Consider the following 19,886-nt stretch of genomic DNA (forward strand, 5'->3'; position numbering starts at 1 on the left):
CTTGAGATAACAGGATTGGCTTGAACTTTGAAGTGCATCGAATATTTGGAAGACCCTCTTGGCAACTGTCAACTCAGCCTCTACTTACTCTAATTGGACGATTGTCGCTCGAAGAGGAAATCACCGAAATCTCCTCTTTAGGAGTTCCATGGACGGACCGACCTAGGGCCTAGTACCGCCCTTTGCTATGACGAAGTCGTCGTCCAAACACGAGGTTGCTTGCTCTAATTAATGTAGCCACCTAAAAGCTAAGAGAGGTGCACAGCGCAATGCACATGTTTACTGCAAGGCTTAGGCTTCCGAACGACTGTGGGGTTGTGGGTCAATGCGACAGCCCGTCGCATGGGCGGGTCCTAAGTCAGTGAATATCGATTCAACGTCGTGTCACTGGTCGGGAGCCAAGCTATAAATCCAGGAGCCAGAAAACCAGCAGCTCTGAATTGACGCATACATTGTAAATTTTAAGGATTATCGAACCCAACCTTCTCGTCAAGATCACAAGTTGAAAGTCTATGCACGCTACACGCCGCACACAACTGCATACGGCCAAGGAGGCCACATAAGAATGGACGAATGCAAATGCCATAAATTTGGTCTATGAAATACAATACATGCGTGCTTGTGAAGTACTTCTGAGAGTCTAGGAAACCATTAGAGTATGTACCGAGAATATCCAAGGACAGTTGGAATGCAGAATGCGAGACAGGGAGAATCAAAATAAAACTGAACAATCGAATCACGTAACGAACAATACAATAAAATTAGCACCAACTCAAGCCCTCGCCCTCAGCTCGCCCGCGATATACCGCTCCACTGCCTTCGCAGTCGAGCACTGCACGAAGAAGTCGCCCGGCACATCGAGCCCGAACTCCGTCTTGATCGCCGCGATCGCCTCGATGGACGTGAGCGAGTCGAGGCCGAGCGACTCGAAGTCGACGTCGTCCCGGATCTCGCGGACGCTGACGTCGAGCACGGAGGCGAGGAGCTGCTTGATGTCTGGGCCGCTGCCCGCGCTGTTGATGGTCATGCGCGGGGGCTCCGACAGCTTCGTCGGGACGTCAACCGCTAGAGTGGCGGGGGACGAGGGGACGCTCGATTCGTACGCGGTTTGTGAGGGCGCGACAGTTGGCGCGGACGGGGAGGTTGCTGATGCTGCTGATAGGGAGGCGGAGATTTCGCGCACGATATCAGCGACGCTCGAGCAGTGCGACAGTGCTTCGGCGTTGAGCTCGACGTGCGGGAACAGAGCCTCGAGTTTGCCGAAGATCTCGATGGACATGAGGGAGTCGACGCCGAGCGCGTTGAGGTCGGTGTCCACGCCGAGGGTGGAGAGGCTGATGTCGCACGTCTCTGAGACAATTTTGAGGACTTCGCTTTGGATGTCGACTGCAGGGAGGGCGGGAGCAGGTGGGGCGGAATGTTGGTGTTGTGGGGCGGGGGCTGGTGCTAAGACGGGGGAGGCATTGCCGCTGCTGCCATTGCTCGATCCGGCTGGAACAGCCTTGGACACCTCGGTAACGATCTCGGTGACGGTGGTGCAGTGGGAGAGTGCAGAAGCGTCTAAGACTGCAGAGGGGAAGGCGCTCTCGAGCTTGCCAAATATCTCGATAGACATCAGCGAGTCGACACCAAGCGACGTCAGATCCGTGTTCACATCCAGGCTCGCAGTGCTGATGTCACACGTCTCGGAGACCAACTTGAGAACAATGCTCTGGATGTCGATGACGGGGACGCTAGCGGCGGGAGCGGGTGCTGCTGCTGAACGAACCGGGGTAGGGGCTGGTTGGGATCTGGGCTGGGCTTGAGATCTGGCAGTGTGTGGAGAGGGTGCTTTGCCGGCCGCCATCGCGAGACCCTTCTTCAACGAGTTAAGCCGGACGCGACGGAACGCCATGCCCTTCAGATGCGCCACGATCCGCTTTGGCTCCCCAACCTTAACCGCATACGCCTCCGTCAGCATCACGCCCTCGTCCGCAAGCCACGCGTTGTTGCAGTACACCGCATACGCCGCGTCGTTGTCCACGAGGTCCGTGAGGATCTTCACCGTCCCGACCTCGCTGCAGATGTACGCGTCGTTGATGCCGCCCTGCATGTTCGCGACGAAGCCAGCGACGTGCAGGAGCGTGTCCACGAAGACGGGGTGGGCGACGTACTGGCCGCGATGGTAGTTCGCGGGTAGCTTGACGTCCGCGTAGCCCTCCATGCCGCTCGGGTCGACGGTGAGGGAACGCATGGTGTGGTACTCTTTGGCGTAGTCGACGACGCGGGGGAAGATGACCTCATACGCCGTACGCGTATTGAAGACTTCGGGGTACTCCCCGTTCTTGGGCTCCAAGACCGCGTTCATCTGCCTCTGGATGACAGGAAGACTATGCGAGAACTTGGTGGTCGTTTCTGAGATCGGTTGGAACCTGTATTCTCCGTGTACGTGGACAGAAACGTCTGAACCGGCGCGGGAGCTGACAGTGAAGGAACCTAGGCCATCATTGAGGGTGATGCTGGCGATCACTACACGAGCGACATCCGGGTCGTACACCAGGGGCTTGGCAAACTCGATGTGGCGGAGAATGGGGTGATTTTTGCCGTATGGTTGGTTGAGATGGCGCATGGCGAGCTGCAACCCGGCCAGGACTTGCTCCAGGTAAACTGACGCAGGGCAAAGCGGCATGCCGCCAACACTGTGGCCCTTGATGCGGTCCGCGAGCTGGCTTATCGGTGTCTCGAAGATGGCTACATTGCCATTGCTGAGGCTGGGGTATTGCGCCCATGCGTTCAGCATGGAGAACTCCGAAATGAGGTTGTCCGCCTGAGGTGCTGCCTGAACAACGACGGTCTGCGAAGGAGCAGGAGCATCCCTCTCTTTGTATGCAACCCAGAACTTGTTACGAGCAAGAGGGTACAGAGGCAAGTCGATGCAACGAACGGAAGGAAGGTGAGAGAAGACTTCGCGCCAGGTCAAAGTGACATTGGACTGGTAGAGTTGCGCGAGACTGTTGGCCAAGGTGTTCCACGGGTCTTGGTTCTTGCGCAACGAGCCAAGGAGCAAGGAATCCTTCGGAACGGACGCTATGCACTTCAACATTGGCAGCGTGGTGGTATGAGGACCAATCTCAATCCATGCATCAACCTTGGTGTACTCGGGCAGCGACGTGAACGAGTTGATTCCCTTTTCGAACTGCACAGGCTCTGCGCAGTGGCGAGCAAAGTACTCAGGGTTGAACACAGATGCATCTCCTGGCAACACAACTTCTCCGTGGACGTTGGAGATCACAGGCAGCGTAGGAGGGCGTATCGTTGCGCGTCCCGCAACTAAAACAAGGTCGTCCAGCAGGGGCGCCATGGCAGGGCTGTGGTAGCCGAACGGTACTGATAGGAGCACATTCTTGCAATGCACTTCCGCATCAAGGAGGGCCTTCAAAGCTTTCAATTCTTCCAATGGCCCGGATACCACGCAGTCCGTTGCACTGTTGAGACAGGCGACAGAGAGTCCGGAGAATGATGGAGAAGACGCGAGTACCTCGTTGACGACGGCCGGACCCGCGTTGATGGCAATCATGCCAGTCGTTTCAACAGCGCATTTCTGTAGCATGAGGCGGACCCGAGAAGCGATGATCATCAGTGCCCCTTTGAGGGAAAGCACATTGGCGGTCACAAGGGCAGCATATTCACCCAGACTGTTCATTGAGGATCATTAACGATCAATTAACTGAATAATGATACGAGTGACGGCGTACCTGTGTCCAACAACAGCCACTGGTTTCAAACCCCACGATATCCAAACCTTGGCTAATGCATACTCCAAGGCGAAGATAGCTGCTTGGTTGGCCTCGAACTCCTCTAGCTGGGTCAAACCGCTTCCCTCTGGCCCCGGGTTGATGATCGGCAAGACCCCGGTGAACCCGGCCGATGTAAGGATCGATTCGCACTCGTCTACCGTCTTCTTGAACAAGGGGGATGTCTTGTAGAGGGCCTGGCCCATGCCAACGTACTGGCCACCCTGGCCCGAGAAGACGAATACGACTTGGGCAGCGTCTTCGCGAACTTCGACGGGAGAAACCTTGCTCAACTTCTCGATAAGCTCAGCTCTGGAGCTAGCCTGTACGGCCATCCGATGAGAGTAAATTTGTCTGCGAGCGGTCATGGTATACGCGATGTCTCCGAAGCGCGCAGCATCGCTTTCGGGGCCTTCAAGCCAAGTCACATAGCGAGACCGTAACTCCTCGAGAGCAGATTCCGTCTTCGCGGATAAGCCGAATGGGAAGCTCAGGCCCTCCGGATGGGGTAGCGGCTCGGGAGCGAGGTGCTCTTCCAGGAGTGTGGCGGTGTTAGAGCCTGCAGCACCGAAGTTGTTTAAAAGCGCAACCCTGGGTGTACCCTCATGCGAAGGGTTCCAGAACGCGTGCTCTCTGTCGATGATCGTATGATCGCTCTCTAGATTGGCGATGCGAGGGTTGAGGTTCTTCAGCGAGATTTGTTTGGGAATTGTTCGGTGTCGAAGCATCAGAAGTAATTTCGCCAGACCCGCGGCTCCTGATGCTGCTTCCAAGTGCCCTATGTTCGCTTTGACGGAGGTAATGTGGAGGGGGTTGGAAGCCGACCGATCGATAGCGAAAATGCTTCGGATGCTCTCAAGTTCGTTGGGATCACCGGCTTGGGTACCGGTGCCATGGGCCTCAACGACGTTGACGGACCTTGGATCGGTGCCAGTGTTAGCCAAGAGACGTTTGAATAGAGTCGCCTGTGTAGGGGCATGCGGATGAGTGATGGAGTGGGCTAAGCCACTTTGATTGACTTCAACCCCGCGGATGACTCCTAGGATGTTGTCGTTCTCAGCGACGGCATCGGAAAGGCGCTTGAGGACGAAGATTCCACAGCCTTCACTTCGAGAATAGCCATCTGCTGAGGCATCGAACGCTTTGCATTGGCCGGTAGGGCTCAAGAAATGACCGCGGTCCAAACCGATCATCATCTTTAAGAATACCTGACGTGAGCGCGCAGATGGTATATATTGACATAACAACTTACGTCTGGACTGGCAATGACGTTGACGCCTCCGACCATTGCGGCGTTGCAGTCGCCATTCATGAGCGCGCGACAGCCTTGGTACACGGCGACAGCCGAAGAAGAGCAAGCGGTATCAAGGACGATAGACGGACCACTCAATTGCATAGCATACGAAATTCGGCCGCTTAGGAAAGCCTTCAACGTACCTATGATGGATATTGTTAGCGACGCTAAATTTGGCTAGAGGATCACATACCGGTACTGTAGTAGACATCGATGTCGTCACGAAGATTTTGGAGGTAGTCGTGAGTCGCGACCCCAATGTAACAACCGAATGTTTCGGGATCAAAAGTAGGTGTCGCCCCAGGCACGTAACCCGAGTTTTCCAATGCTTCGTACGCTGTATGGAGAAGCACACGTTGCTGTGGGTCCATGCTCTTGGCCTCACGGGGAGAGATCTTGAAGAACTTGTTATCAAACTCATCGACCCCATCAATGAAGTTCCCAGTGTGAGCCGCCATCCGTCGCTTCGCGTTGGCGTCCTTCGGGTTATTGTAGTCGGACACTTTGAAACGATGCTCCGGCACCTAGGAAACGGACATGTGAGTATTCAGGCAGGACACTGTTGAAGTGTACAATATGCCTACCTCGGATATGGTGTTGATACCTTTCTCGAGGAGTTCCCACAGTTTGGAGGCATCTCGAGCTCCAGGCATGTTAACAGCCATGCCTACGATAGCAATAGGCTCTTGCTTAGACTTTGCCTCGCCAGTTGCCTCGTTGTGAACAGATGTAAGGTCCAAGGACGAAACAACATCCTTCGAGAAGGACCTTTCCATACTGCGAGTCAACCCGGTCCCTGGGCCAACATTCAGGAGGCGTAGAGGGATACCGACAGGGGCAGACTTGACAAGCCCGTCAACGACCAAGTCCCAATTGACTGGCTGAGTAAGGACCATATCCAAAACAGCATCGACCAGCGTTCCATCAGTGACCTTTTTGTCCAGAGCATCCCCGGTAAACGTGGAGCGGACAGGGACAATGATATCAGAATAGTCGGGGAATTTGATGCTTCGGCGAACGACATCGTCAAGAACTTCTTGACGAACGCCGTTAATATGCTCGGGCGAATGATACAACGTATCGACCGAGGTCTTGTGGACAACAGCCCCCGTAGTTAGACTGCTTGCGAAGGCAGCAAGAGTATCGGGGTGTCCAGAGACTGTCACGCATTTATCATCCATGACTGCGGTGACGAAAAGGGAAGCGCCTTCGTTATCCTTGATACATAACGAGTGAGAAAGATCACGGCGAAGAGTTCAGTAAATGTGAGTACCTTAGCGAACTCGAGGATGGCTTCCTCCGTGGTCTCCTTGCTGATCCCCAAGAAGACCAAGCTCCACGGCGAGCTTGGGTCGTTGGCCGCATGTTTAGCACGATAGATTTGTGTGCGAACGCCAATCCAAAGAGCCAGGCGATATGCTTCGACCGCGCGGGAGATATATGTGATAGTGGAAAGGGCTGAGCCGACCACAACGGCAGGCAAAATTCCGGACGAGAAACCGAACACACCCAAGCCGTGCTCAAGGTTACCCTTGAGGACGTCACTGAACGGCGTCAAGGAGTCATTTTCCAACCCAGAGGCTTCGACGAAAGCAAGGTAACGGAGGGATTGGATCAGGAACAAGGTTGGTCCAGTGATGAGGGAGTTGTTGAGATATTTGTCCGAGGGGACTTCTAATAACGCGTTCTTGTTGGCGAATTCAGACAGAGTGATGTCTACCGATGCCAGTTCTTCAGTGGTAAGGGTAGACAGCTCGTTATGGAATGTTTCGAAGCACGAGCTCAACAGGAGTGAGCCTGCGGGCGACGCGGCATCTTTAAGAGCTTGCTGGCGAGTTTGAGGAGAGTTTGCAGCCGTGGTGCCTTGTCCAGCGAACACTGGGACGTCCAATATAGCGACAGCGGGAGACATTATAGAGCGTCAGAGTATTTCAAAGTGGAAGGGAAGGAGTTACAGTGTTAGCTGCACTGCACCAGGGAAGATATGGATTCCCCGGGTCGAAATGATCAGGTTTATAAAACTATTTCGGTTACCCACATGTTCGTAGGCAATCTCGGTGACCAGATGTGGACCTAGGACACGCTCGGGATACGAGGCGAACCAGGCTCTGTCCGTCTGGGTTGGGTTGTAGGTGGGAGGGAGGTAATTCGGCGATCTGAAACGAACGATCAGTACTCTGCCAGGATGTCCTCAATTCCAGTTGCCAGATTCGACTGCAGAACCATTTGCAAAACGAACCACTGTATCTCCGGTAGATGGTACGCTTGAAGGAGCCGCAGAAGAATCACAGTCGACACCAACGGAAGCCAAATCATGGTTGCGCATCAATCCACCAAGTTCTCCGGAGAACGGCCTTTGGAGGTCTCGAGGTTCCCGGGTTGCGACATTGAACTCACAGACAGTTGTGATTCGATAACCATTCTTACCTGCAATATTTGTTGGCAACTACATGCGGCCACCAAACTGCAGTTCTCTGGACGAATGCAACAAGTACAGCAGCGGAATGAAATACAGAAACTGTAGTTTCTCACGCGACTGAACATGGGGGTGACCTTGTCACACCCCTCTTCTGCCCCTCTTCGATTGCCATTTACTACCCTACCAGGCAAGTCTATTGCATCGCCGGTTATACGAACAAATATAGCACCCACACCATAGGCTACGCACAACCAAACATAATACAGATGCCCGCTGCGGCCTTTGCGAATAATATCGAATTCGGTAAGCTACTCAATCATTGGGCATTCTGTAAGCGGCAATATACATTTTGACCACGATCTGTCGAATGGAAACATGCTCCATAGTCATAGTCCGAGAGACAGATCTGCAGTGTACGCTACTACAGAAGAAGTCGGACATCACAAAGACGGGCGGGTACGCCGAATCTCCTCGCAAGTGACGTTATTCGGCGGTATGAAGTTCTCCGAAATATATAGAACGAGCGGCTTAACACGTACGGTACCGCCTCACAAACTGCGAGATCAACAACACCGTTCGCATCATTGGGATATGATATAGTATCATTTTCAGCGCATGCTGCACTGATGGGCCTCTAAATCCCGAGCTCGGTGATCAGGGTGGATAGTCATTTAGGACGCCCATATAAATCAGACAGTCGTCGGGAGATGTGGCGGGCGCAACCCTTGATTGTCTAGCCCCAAAGCCCACTGAACAATGAACTCGAAAGTGAATTTGTCCATCCCATTCGGAAACGCCATTTACTTACAAGGTTCCAGGAGTCCCGCCCATGGTCAGCTATCTGATTCCAAGGTCTCCACTAACATCGGCCTTTGCATCGGGGTGGAAGTTGGTAAGCCGAGATATGACTCGAGACTATCCGTTTATTCGAAATGGTCCGTACCCTGGTTTTGGGAACTGGTTTATCCTCCCGCGTGAGGCCCAGCCTCCGATTGTTCAACGATAGTAAAATGCACAAGAAGATATTGCATCCCCATATACTTGACAATAGTACACTCCCCTTTGGTATAACCTATAGAAGGTATTAACGGTTGTGAGAAACACCGGGTAATACATTGCAGGCAACCAAACTCCACCTTGTAAGATGCGCGGGTTCAAGAAATCGAGTACTCGCGTACTTGATGGACAGCCATTCCGCTATTGATGTACCTTAGACCCTGGGTAGACGTCAGTCATCGTGTGCGCGACTTCGTCGTACTTCAAGTTCATTGAGTACAACGAACAAGAGGGAGAACCAGTTCGGATGGACGAGCTCCGCACAGCGCCTGACACTCCAACCGTACTCGATTCACACGAAGAGACGGGGACAGTTTTTGAAGCTCTTGAGACGATGCGACTTGCTGGTCCCTGGAGGAGTTGCCCGAGGGCGTCTATTTGCAGCGCCTGGGCTTTCAGAGTCTTTCCCAGGGGCTCCCTATATAGTTTTAGTGATACACAGTATAATACTCTCGTACGTACTCTACATATACAGTCCCATGGGCAGGTCAATCAAACTTATACATGGAACTGCTCTACAGATTCCAAGATGTCCAGGCGTTAAAAGATTTTAAAAATAACATAGTTCGCGGTTCGACGCAATCGCCGAAATTATCCAGTAAGAGTTAACGAAAGGCTTCTGGTTTTCTCGACATAAGATCAGGTTTATCTTTCTTCCAGAACATCCAGACTCGCATAATGTCCTACACCGGTTTGTTAATGAATGGGAATACCGAAAATCGAAGGACTCACTGATTGACTGCCGAATGTCCATGCCGCAAGGTTTGGCACTGCGTATTGTCAGTATATCGCTGATAGCACTTTAGATAACGCGATACGTACGACTTGCATAGGCGATATGGCAGAATGTGACCTTGATGCCATTGTCGCTAAAGGGGATCAACACAACCTCGTATCTAGGATGTCGGTTAGCGATCAACGCCGCGAAGTAGTTGGGATACCTTACATCAATACCATACATGGAGCAATATTGAACAACGCCAGACGACATACCAAACCTTTCGTGATGGGGTCGAAGTCATGCATATTCCTCATCGCCTTCCGTCGTCGCCAAAGGATTCGGATGGTCGAGCCTGAGTTTACGGTTGACAACAATGCTCGTACGGACCATAAATTTGCGAACCTCCAGCCAACAGAACGAGGGCAACACATAACGTCAATATCACGGTGTTCCAAACAACGCTGCTAAAATTGAGTGAAGGAACCGGGGACGGTGGTTTACTCACATCACGGACCCTGGGTCGTCCAGATGGCAGATCATCCCGCTTTTGTCCCTTGTTATCTGCTTAGGTTCCTGGGAAGCAAGCTACAAAGTATGGGACTCCGCGGCTTCGGAAATTCGATCACTTTGGCTTACTGCTATAACACCAACGACTACAACTACGAACATCATAAGCGGCAAAATTAACATCTGGTAGATGGTGATGAGCCCCCGGTATAAAATAGAGAAATGGACTGACGATATGGAAGTACTCCTCGATCTGTTTGCGCTTCTCCATTGATCTGCCGAAACTGACGTTGAGATACAGCTACAAGATAATTATGGGCGTTAGAACTTGTCTGCGTTGCTAGGTTTGTGGTCATCGTGATACCTGAAGCACAAGAATGAGGGTAGAGAAGCCGGTGCTGTTATGTTTCTAAGCGGTTGATCTCGAGGGAGTGCGCCAGTACTTACAGGGGAGGGGAAGCGTATATCAGAGCAGATCCAACGAGGCATATTCCTATTGTTGGAGGACTCCCAACTTGCCTACCGGCGATGAAGAGGAAAGAAAGCGAATGGATGATCCACGCAAATATGAACATGTACCAGGTCACAACTCGCCGAACCCGCTTTGACAAGAGTGCTGTGAGGAATATAATGACGAGTTGAAGGGCGCCAGCGCTGAGAAGTGCGTCGAAAACCCAAATAAGCTGTGGTTGAGAAAGATCTGAGCCGGTGTCGATGCCTGTGTCAGAATAAGTAGTAGTACGCTGCCGGGAATCCTGCGCACACCATAGAGCGTTTTAACGCACATTTTCTGGGATCCCGCCCTGTTCCGTGGTCACAGCGCATGGTCTGCGATCCACGCAGGAATCTAGAGGTCGAGGGGTCAAGGCTGCAGACACTCACCCGCCACTGCAGGTTACCAGTCAAGCATATTCAGGCTAAACTTCTTATAGGTAGCCCACAGCAGATACCGCCACTGCCTTGCTGAGAGGGGATTGTCCACTAGCACATCTATCAGCAACACTTATGATGGTAGCCGGCCGACAAGGAGGCTGCAACTACTTTACACAGGGTCCGTCATCATGGAGACCCAAGATTAGACGGCGCGAGTGATCTGAGCCTTGTTGACGGAAACCTGCCACCATTTGATAGTGCCAAAAACACAATCCGAGTCAAAGGCAAGTACGTCTCGGTCCCGTTTGCGTGGTAAAACGACGATAATTAGGGGTACAGGGGACTCAGTCTTCAAGCTTCAAGCTCTAGCTTCACTGCAAAGAAATGGGAATTAAACTGATATCTCAAAAACGCTCCAAAAAATAGCGGGCCATATGGTATATGTGTTGAATATCACGGTTATAGTTATACAGTGGGATGACGTATCACCGGCATCCCTTCATCGACTTCGGTACTGCTCCTCCAGAAGACCATCCCACGTAGAATGTCCTAGAATGGCTAGTAATCAGAGCTACTAGAATTAGGTCGAGACATAGCCACCCACTGCTTGGGTCCCAAATGTTAATGCAGCCAAGAGCGGAACTACCGATATTTTCATCAACCAGGTGTAACGTCTCGTTAATTATAGAACGACTCACGAACGGCGTACATGATAGCAGTGATGCTCATGGCCATCACACTTTTAGACTGCAGCATAACAAGCGCTTCGAGGCTACAGAGCTCATCAACCACTTGACTGATACACAGGTGACAGATGCTCACACAAGGACGGATATTGGAGCGATAGTAAAGACTCCAATGCGAATAATGATCCCGAGGGGGATTGCCGACGCTGGTACCTTCTGGCCGACGAACGAGGCCGACTTTTTGCGTACCATGAGTCCTGTCGCAACTTAAACATCCGACCGTAAGCCGTGATGCGACAGCAGGGCTCAGTTGTGTACACACCTATGAAACCGACCATAAGGATAACAGAAAGCCCAATCACTGCAAAAGTGACGATCGCCCTTCAAAGATTGATATGAAAGTTCAGTACGGGCATTTGCAACAAAATAGAATGAATTGCCTATCACTCACGGTGTTGCAAGTTTAATATGGCAATACATTCCCGTACGATCCCTCTTCACTTTTAGGCGGTTCATAAGCCCTATCTTACTATCGTTGTCAAGCCAATGCGCCTTAGGGTGCGTTCTTGAAGCGTACCACGGTTGCCTCTGCTAGAACCGACAAATAGACCACGGGCGGCAGAAGCATTGACTAGGAAGTTATTAGCGAGCTCACTGGAAGGACGCGCGAGGGTTACTTACTAGTAACAACAAGAACCTCGGTTTGGTACATCCACCAGAAAGACCGAAATAGAGCTAGGGCCAAATGAGGGGGAGGCAGCATAGGCGCGCGAATCGTGACTCACATTAACGACAAGAATGAGGGTAGAGAATGCTGTTCTGTGCAAGACATGGTAAGGTATAGCTAACTATAGCAACTTGACAGCACCTACAGGGGTGGAGCTGCATAAACCAATACGGCCTGGGCCAGACAGATCCCAAATATCGGCTGGGGCCCTGTTTGCTGACCCAAGAGAAAGAGGAACGAAAGGGAAAGGATGATCCACGATATCATAAACATGTACCAAGAGCGGCACCTCTGGACCCCGCGCGAAACGTACGCAACAGAGACAACAAGAACATTGAGAACCAGTCCCACAATCAAAACAACGTTGTAAGCCGTGATGAGCTCGCGATGCAAGCCATCGTGGCCCCCTGCTTCAAAATGTCATCAGTTAGGTCGCTTGTGCCTGTAAATTGTCCAAGATACTTACCTCGAGGAATCTGCTGGCCCGCCATCGCGTTCGACCCGAGATTGAAAAGGGAGGGGGGCTAAATCAATTAGATGGGCCGAATTATATTCACCCAGCAACGAACCAGGGTTCCCAGCCTTGCATAGTACATCAACGACATGATATCACGGTCCCTACTACACTAGTCCCAACGCAATGGTGCATCACCCTAAACGCTGGCATGGGGCGATGCGTACATCATTAATCACAAAGCAACCCTATTGGCCACATGAGCCTCGTTCGTAGATGTCAACTGTGCCGCAATGATGAGTGATCGAAGGATCAAGTGCCATGGGCGGTCGCTGGATCTCATTTAGGGAGGAGAGACTTCCGACTAGTTATGCATATAGTTGATATCAAGCAGGACTAGATACCATCAAAGGGGTATGGGGGGTTCCGCCGTAGCAGATATCTAGCCTTCTTGAGTGTTGCGTTGATTCATCAGAACTCAATACTCACCCGTGACCTGGCTGAATCTATGACCGCGGTGCAGTCCATTGGGGGAACAAACTTGAATGAAACGCCTTCGGGATTAGTCGAAATCCGGTGATCGTGTTCCCTCATTAAGGTTCTCGCGTTGAGAGTGGCTAGTAATGAGTTGAGGTATACTGTAGTAGGGACAAATTAACCTCGGCGGCGAATGGAACGTGGAGACGGTCAACAGACGTTTAGAGAGTGTGAAATATATGCCTATAAACACTACGGACGGGTTCGTCAGATGGTTGGAGTGTAGATTGATGCGAACTCGTACCGAAGTCCTGGGGCCAAATAGCGTACTGGACACTAGAGGCTGAGTAACCTTCCGGTTGAAGAAGAGCGATGGTAACTCACCGTTATGAAACATGCCATAGCGCAGACACTACTCGAGCCAAATGAAATGAGGATCATCCTTGTGATTGCTTCGTATGAGAGTACTCACGAAGTCAGAAGGCCTGAATAGCGAAAATATCAACATTGATCAAGGAGCCCGTTAAAGGCTCACCAGTGTTGATGCTATACACCATCATAGTGTTAACGAGATTATCAGTGCTGTAATATTGTTGAGAAATATTGATGACACAGATAGAAGCTAAAAACACATACCTCTTGAAACCAGTTCTTCGCGTGCTGAGAAAAAAGCATAGCGTGGCGGCAATGAAGACATCCGCAAAGACAGCTGATCCGAGTGCCGAATACAGGAGCCACTACGACGTATGGGGTCAGATGTCATGTTATTCCTGTTACGACTACTGCTCACAGAATCGCGAAGGAGCAGTAAGAACGAGCCCGCAAGGAATCTACCAACGGCTCAGTAATTACTCAGGCAAGAGAACATTTCGACCTTACCCCCTCGAAGCGAATGCTTTTGCGCCCAATGAGGTGAGAGAACGGCATTTGAAATACGTCAGCACTAACCTATCCCGCTGCCTGCACAGAGCATCGAATCAGATCTCTGGGGACGTAGCAACGGGCTAATGATAGAACATACCTATTACATAGAGAGATGCTACCCCCTGGAAGTGAACTGTTGATCAGCTCGGCAGACGCACGGAGAATGATGACGAAAACCCACGATGACAGCCACAAGAAGTTTGCTGCAGTTGCTAACTAGTCAATGACCCCAAGTCAGTGAGCGAAATGGGGAGATACTCAGGCAGCTCACGCAACCATACTCTTCTCGTAAAGATGCTACACCGCGGAATATTTTAGTTTAAGCACTGGCTCGATTTACAACAAAAAATCACCATCTGACGATGAAGTCACTGAGACACTAGACGATTATTTAGCACAGCTACACATCAGCATTCACTTCCTCGGATATAATCGCACCGTAACGTAGACTTGAACCTACAACACCTTCATGTCAGTATAAATATTAGATGTATGCGCGCAGGTCGTACTAGGAGGCTCCTTTCATTTAAGCTTCGTCTCAGCTCCTTTGAAGGAGAAGACAAGCAGTATGGCAAGCTTACCAAGCAGGAATCTCGACCGCTGAAGGGTTCATAAAGTTCGTCACCAGATACCAATACATTCCGTGCGTTGTCATAGCTAGATGGAGCCCATCGAGTATCCTTGGAAGCTCATTGGCCGGCTGCAAGGGTATCACTTAGACTGGGGCTGACTCACCAGAGCATGAAAATCTAGTAAAGAGACGCGTTAGATCGATTGTTGCCACTCGTCGTATCAACATCAGACTGACGCACCAAAAGTTTGAATGAAGGAAGGTCCTGGAAATTTCTCTTGTAGTACATATACGTCTGGAGACTCGTAATCCCGTAGAATCTAGCAAAACGTCAACCCAACACCGCCATGGCGAGGACAAAGCTCCATACACCCCAGCTGCAATGTTTCCCAGAAATGCCGCGCCGACTGTCCTATCAACACTGAAGGGTAGATCAGCCATCACTCATGAGGGCGAATGGAGGCAAAGTCAATCAGCGGAGAGGGGGGTTTGAGGGGAGGAGACGAGGGTTGCGGTAAGAAGATGGTGGCTCTCATCCTTAGTTTCATAATCTCACCAACACCATGGACACGCGTTTGGGGAAGACGGGAAGACGAGGGCGCGTGGCGATAGAGTTCCAAACCTTGGGGCGTGAGAGTTGCTCATCAAGGATATGTTTCGGTGAAACGAGGAGCTTGTCTACCATATGCTTCATCGGAGGAGGTATACAATGTGACGAGCGCAAGATCATGGACACGCAAGCTGGCTCTAATACTGATATTGAGGTGTTAGATTGTGGCTGGAAGTTGCCAGTTCGGCCCATCTGTCAATATGCGCTTGGTGTCGACTGTCGCGATGGCAAATGTGAAAAGGCTCACCATATCACCAAGTATCACCACTGGGAATATTGTGGCACGCGGAATAAACCCGTCGGGTAAGGTGGGAACCCCGGCCGCTTGCATGATGCCGCGTGCTTGAGGGGAATTGTTCGCGGAGACGCAGCGGCGATTGATATTCATCGGCCCCGCCCCGTAAGTTGGCGGTTCTTGTTAGTTCTATATCTGTCGTGCCATTACTTCTGGTTGTCCCTAAGAAAAGATTCGGACAGCTTACCTTCTGTGATAATTCTACCTACTATGATCCAACGGTCTCAGAGTAAGGACGCGAGGGGAAGAAATATAGGTCCATGGTATACGAACAAACGGGTATGTATAACGATGACGGACAGCAGAGCGATAGCAATTTTGGGTCGTACATAATCGGAGGAAGACGTCGGGGAAGGAAGGGGAATAGCCCGAGCGAAATCATCGAAGCCAAAAGGAGTTAGGGTATACAACCAAATCACGAAGCGCGAAAGGATAGAACAGCAGCCCAGACAAGAATCATACGAAGGACGGTCAACACTCCGTCCGTGGTCGAAACTCGAATTTTGGCGTTCCTTTGGTGTTGTATACGCCATATCCCGGAAGCTGCGAATCCGAGTAAATGTGCCAGAACCAGCCTACACCACCAGGCGATACTTGTTTGAGGTCTGTACAGTGATCGTCAAGGAGAAGCGCGTAATCCTGCGAGAGTTTAAGAACGTTAGTGAGGAGGGGAAGCTAGAGCTGCTCTACACGTGCCCGTTCGTTCGCTACATCAGAAACTGCATGAGGACTGTTTGCTTCGACCCCCGAGTAATTCATTGATGGCCACCCATTCTGAGTAAGCACTATTTTCTTTCCACCACCATTGTTTATGAACCAATTCAAATCATTCTCCACGATTGGCCATGCTTGACTAGCTTCAAACCACCTTTCCGTGAGCAACCAATGATTATTCTCAACAAAACACGTACCAGTAGAGGCCTGCTGAGAGAAGTAGGGCAACATATGTACCGCCAAATAATCCTGCGCATCAAGCACCACCTGTGAACCCGTATGGGCTTGGTAACCGTACGCCATCTCGCTGACTACGACCGGAATGCCCAATCCTTTCAACTTCTCTTTTGCTTGACGTACCTCAGTAGCAAGCTGAGAGGGCGTAAGTACATAATCAAAGAGGGGTTCAGAGCCGAATTGGAGAGCACGGATGACATAGGGAGCTAGTGGGTTAGAGTGAAGGATGGAAAAGAGTGTATCGCGACGAGTCTTGTAGATGTCCGACCCGTCGAAACCGAACTATGGGAGATAGATGGATGAGAAGGAAGAGGGAACGCCAAAGGGAAGGATGTTACCCAAATCAGAGCGTACACGCCCACGCCAGCATCCCAAGCTGCCTGGATAACGTCGTCGCTTGAAATTGAAGCATTAGAGTCAGGATCAAGGGAGCAGGCTATAGCCAGGTACGCACTAGAACCCGGTTCGATCACAGGCACCATAAATTCGGATATAACGCCCATTGAACGTTTTCCGCACATCTTGGAACTCCCTCCGCATCTGGGAAAGACTTTGACCTGTGGAATGTGTCGGCAAGGCTTTAAATTGATGAAAATGAAGGACTTACACGCTGTGACATCATAACTAAATCCCATGAACGCGTATTCTGTGTTGAGGTTACACCACCAGCCATTTGTGGAAGGAGGGACGGTTTGTGGCATCGTAAAACCAAGAGAGGGAAAACACCCTCGCGACGACATATCAGTCGCGGCATTTCGCCCTGTCGTAACGGTCCCGTTCCACGTCGAAGTTGAGTTGTCGCTCGTAGCGATCGGTGGAGAAAGATCAGCTTCTTCTGCTGTGGGCGGTGCCGAATCATTGGCTCTAGGAACTCTGATGCCAAACGCGATGATAGTGTAGATGAGTATACCAGCTATGACAAGCATCGCCTGTTCTAGTCGGGGAGCTACTCGTTTCTAGTCGCCTTTTGAAATTAGAGCCGGATGAGAGGAGTAGGGTGAAGAAGAGCCCTCTCTCGAGGCTAAGGAATGCACTATTTCTTTATATGCGCTGGCCAGCGAATGCGGTGGGCAGTATGCGAGAGCCATGGAGAACAAGCGGAAGGGAAGATTGCCGCCTTGAAAGCCGGGTGGCCAGCAGATGCCGAGGTAGACTAGTTGGAAACTAAAGTGAATCCTTGTAACGACTGATGTCCTCATCGCGACGGATGCGCTGGCAGTTGAGTGATAATAGGTCTTGGTGACTGGTGGAATGGTCGATTTCCCGGAGACGTGAGCAAGTCTGCCGCTGGAATACTAGCCGCTGGTTATATCCTTCCTAACGGGGAATCATAATACGCCCTGAATATTTGAACTTGAAAGATTCTGCAATAGCCCTTGGCTAAAGCGCTAAAGCTCAAAGGTTCAACTTGTTCGAGAATAAAATTGGGCGCCTAACGAATGAATGACGCAGAATGCATTTCCTGGATTCCATGCACAGTTCAGGTTGTACATTTCTCTGTCCGAGATGAGGGGGGCATCTGAATGTAGGCTATGTCTAGATATAAATAATGACAGTCATGATTTTTACTCACCAAAGACGAACATCAGGTCCGAAGCGACTTGTACAGGATCCCGATCAGTAGCAAGTGCCCCACCGCCAATTTTTGGGGGTGAAACATCGGCGACGAGATGGCGAAGAGCAAAAACTACGAGGCGCGTATGCGAGGCAGCCATCAGCACGCAAGCAGCGCCAGAGTCTGAGTCTACCGTCGCGCAGAATGAACGTCGCGGCGGAGTTGAAGGTAGAAGGCTTGCGTTTCTTGTCAAGCTTGCGTTCCAGGTTTAGTATTCGCATCCAGCTACCTGCATTTGCCAGCTTGGGTTGAAATACCTCTTGATGATCAGAGACAAAGCGAAGATGGAATTTTGGATTCAAGCCTGGTAACAGACCCTACGCAGCTGATATTCCCACGGTCAGAATATATCGAAACACGTTAATCCAAGTAACGCATCTCTACTACACGCAACGCCATGTCTGAAAGAGCTCTCAACGCCATCTTACCTCTGATATCCAAATCACCTTACGAGGCTCACCAGAAAGCCCGCACGTTCGCTGCACGATACAATAAATCAGGGCAATACGCGACTGCCATTGATGTACTCTTTCAAAGCGCTCGAGAGCTCCTGAAGGCAGGGCAAACCGGGAGCGGTGTCGATCTCGCTGGTTTCCTGCTCGATGTCTATGAAACTTCGGGACAGGGAGTCACAGACGAATCTAAAGGTGAGCTCGATGTTTCTGGTGGGGGTATCGATTACTGACGGTCGGTCCGGTGAAATGTGTACCTGATTCATGGACAGGTAGATTGACCCAACTGATCGCCTTGACCGGTTCCGCTGGTAGCTGGAGAAAGACAATCATAGATAAAACGATAGCGTACGCGATTTCATCCCATCGTGAATAGCGCATAATCAATACTGATTTTCCGCATATTTAAGGTGGTCGGCGAAGCATGGCGCATGTCCTGCTGGTGATCCCGATCTGCACCATTATGTGGGCGAATTGATGTTCAAAGGTGCATTTTGAATCTCTTCGACGATAGTACCTCTCACACCGCTAATGACTACGAATGTCTGTAGAAGGATCATTTGCCACCGCGGAGCCTCACTTCCTGACTTCAGGCAAGAGGGACAGTGCACGGTTATTAGCAGAGATGTTCTACCAATGGGCGACATCAACGGGGGGATCCTATGGACCTTTCGCGTTGAGGGCCGTAATACCGTATGTCCTGTTTTCCAAACGCTTCAATTCATCGTCCTGATAATGATCCACCTTATTATTCGTTCCCGCTAGATACCTTCTTAATGGCAACATCCTTGCAGCGCGTACATTTATTACACATTTCGTTTCCCTTCTTCCCTCATCCGTACATCTCCCGTCTGCATCTCCGATCCCAGTTAAGCCGTCGAGTGAAGTCATACTCACCACCGAACCTGTTCTGAATTTTGCACAAATCGCTGTTCTGACTTGTCAGCGCGCGCAAGGCGACAAGAACAAGGCCATGCGGGAGGCGTGGGTGCGGTTATGCGGTACGTATCAGAGTAAAGGCGGAATTTTGGCTCTGCCTGAGGTTCGGAGGGTGCGTTTCATTTTATTTAGCTATGCATGTCGCTCGTCTTGATCCTAACACTAATCCGGTTCTAGTCCCTGAGCGAGCTGGGAACACTTTACTTTGCCATTCCCCAGCCGCGCTCGCAGGCAGCTAATCCTCTTGGCGACATGCTCGCGTCGATGTTTGGTGGTCCTTCCCCTACGCAACCAACGCGCCGAGTTCTGAAACCAGCAACTCCCTCTTCCTCTGGTCTCGACTGAGCTAGACTCTATCTTCGTCTCCCTTCGTCTCCATGGTGGATACACAGATGTTCTCAAGCTGTACTCAAGGACAAAGTGTACATGGGCTAGGATTCTCTTGCGCGCGGATTGTTGCATTAATGAAATGACGGAATGGGCTCAACACACAGTGTACATTACTCTCATCTTTGTTAATCGAATGCATATGATGTAGCGCA

General features: G+C 51.0%; 6 protein-coding genes across 6 annotated transcripts; 1 reads left to right on the forward strand and 5 right to left on the reverse strand.

Moving 5' to 3' along the window:
- Window positions 1-772: 772 nt before the first annotated feature.
- PC9H_009986 (uncharacterized protein) lies at window positions 773-6,979 on the reverse strand (the record flags this gene model as incomplete). The annotated part of the gene is made up of 6 exons (XM_036779480.1): window positions 773-3,674; window positions 3,735-4,969; window positions 5,026-5,210; window positions 5,261-5,591; window positions 5,652-6,284; window positions 6,341-6,979. The coding sequence occupies 6 exons, from the start codon at window positions 6,977-6,979 to the stop codon at window positions 773-775; spliced, it is 5,925 nt and encodes a 1,974-aa protein (XP_036628869.1).
- Window positions 6,980-9,147: 2,168 nt separating this feature from the next.
- PC9H_009987 (uncharacterized protein) lies at window positions 9,148-10,595 on the reverse strand (the record flags this gene model as incomplete). The annotated part of the gene is made up of 11 exons (XM_036779481.1): window positions 9,148-9,225; window positions 9,275-9,312; window positions 9,365-9,438; window positions 9,489-9,615; window positions 9,666-9,727; window positions 9,778-9,836; window positions 9,900-9,953; window positions 10,003-10,071; window positions 10,135-10,168; window positions 10,218-10,488; window positions 10,556-10,595. 11 exons carry the CDS (start codon window positions 10,593-10,595, stop codon window positions 9,148-9,150), a joined length of 906 nt encoding a protein of 301 aa, XP_036628870.1.
- Window positions 10,596-11,108: 513 nt separating this feature from the next.
- Window positions 11,109-12,547, reverse strand: PC9H_009988 (uncharacterized protein; the record flags this gene model as incomplete). Its single annotated transcript, XM_036779482.1, has 11 exons — window positions 11,109-11,192; window positions 11,248-11,285; window positions 11,342-11,415; window positions 11,466-11,595; window positions 11,652-11,710; window positions 11,781-11,854; window positions 11,907-11,960; window positions 12,011-12,064; window positions 12,115-12,148; window positions 12,202-12,463; window positions 12,523-12,547. The coding sequence occupies 11 exons, from the start codon at window positions 12,545-12,547 to the stop codon at window positions 11,109-11,111; spliced, it is 888 nt and encodes a 295-aa protein (XP_036628871.1).
- Window positions 12,548-12,981: 434 nt separating this feature from the next.
- Window positions 12,982-14,923, reverse strand: PC9H_009989 (uncharacterized protein; the record flags this gene model as incomplete). Its single annotated transcript, XM_036779483.1, has 16 exons — window positions 12,982-13,148; window positions 13,207-13,239; window positions 13,292-13,316; window positions 13,372-13,399; window positions 13,460-13,472; window positions 13,523-13,569; window positions 13,624-13,724; window positions 13,778-13,817; window positions 13,936-13,947; window positions 14,009-14,127; window positions 14,183-14,208; window positions 14,265-14,290; window positions 14,350-14,367; window positions 14,493-14,591; window positions 14,716-14,802; window positions 14,853-14,923. 16 exons carry the CDS (start codon window positions 14,921-14,923, stop codon window positions 12,982-12,984), a joined length of 912 nt encoding a protein of 303 aa, XP_036628872.1.
- Window positions 14,924-15,858: 935 nt separating this feature from the next.
- On the reverse strand, window positions 15,859-17,264 carry PC9H_009990 (uncharacterized protein; the record flags this gene model as incomplete). Its single annotated transcript, XM_036779484.1, has 6 exons — window positions 15,859-16,026; window positions 16,078-16,244; window positions 16,299-16,620; window positions 16,677-16,734; window positions 16,793-16,895; window positions 16,946-17,264. 6 exons carry the CDS (start codon window positions 17,262-17,264, stop codon window positions 15,859-15,861), a joined length of 1,137 nt encoding a protein of 378 aa, XP_036628873.1.
- Window positions 17,265-18,350: 1,086 nt separating this feature from the next.
- On the forward strand, window positions 18,351-19,689 carry PC9H_009991 (uncharacterized protein; the record flags this gene model as incomplete). The annotated part of the gene is made up of 7 exons (XM_036779485.1): window positions 18,351-18,600; window positions 18,678-18,753; window positions 18,816-18,892; window positions 18,957-19,098; window positions 19,171-19,202; window positions 19,275-19,456; window positions 19,522-19,689. 7 exons carry the CDS (start codon window positions 18,351-18,353, stop codon window positions 19,687-19,689), a joined length of 927 nt encoding a protein of 308 aa, XP_036628874.1.
- Window positions 19,690-19,886: the final 197 nt, after the last annotated feature.

The sequence above is a fragment of the Pleurotus ostreatus genome, assembly GCF_014466165.1.
Source record: "Pleurotus ostreatus strain PC9 chromosome Unknown scaffold_7, whole genome shotgun sequence".
Taxonomy (NCBI): domain Eukaryota; kingdom Fungi; phylum Basidiomycota; class Agaricomycetes; order Agaricales; family Pleurotaceae; genus Pleurotus; species Pleurotus ostreatus.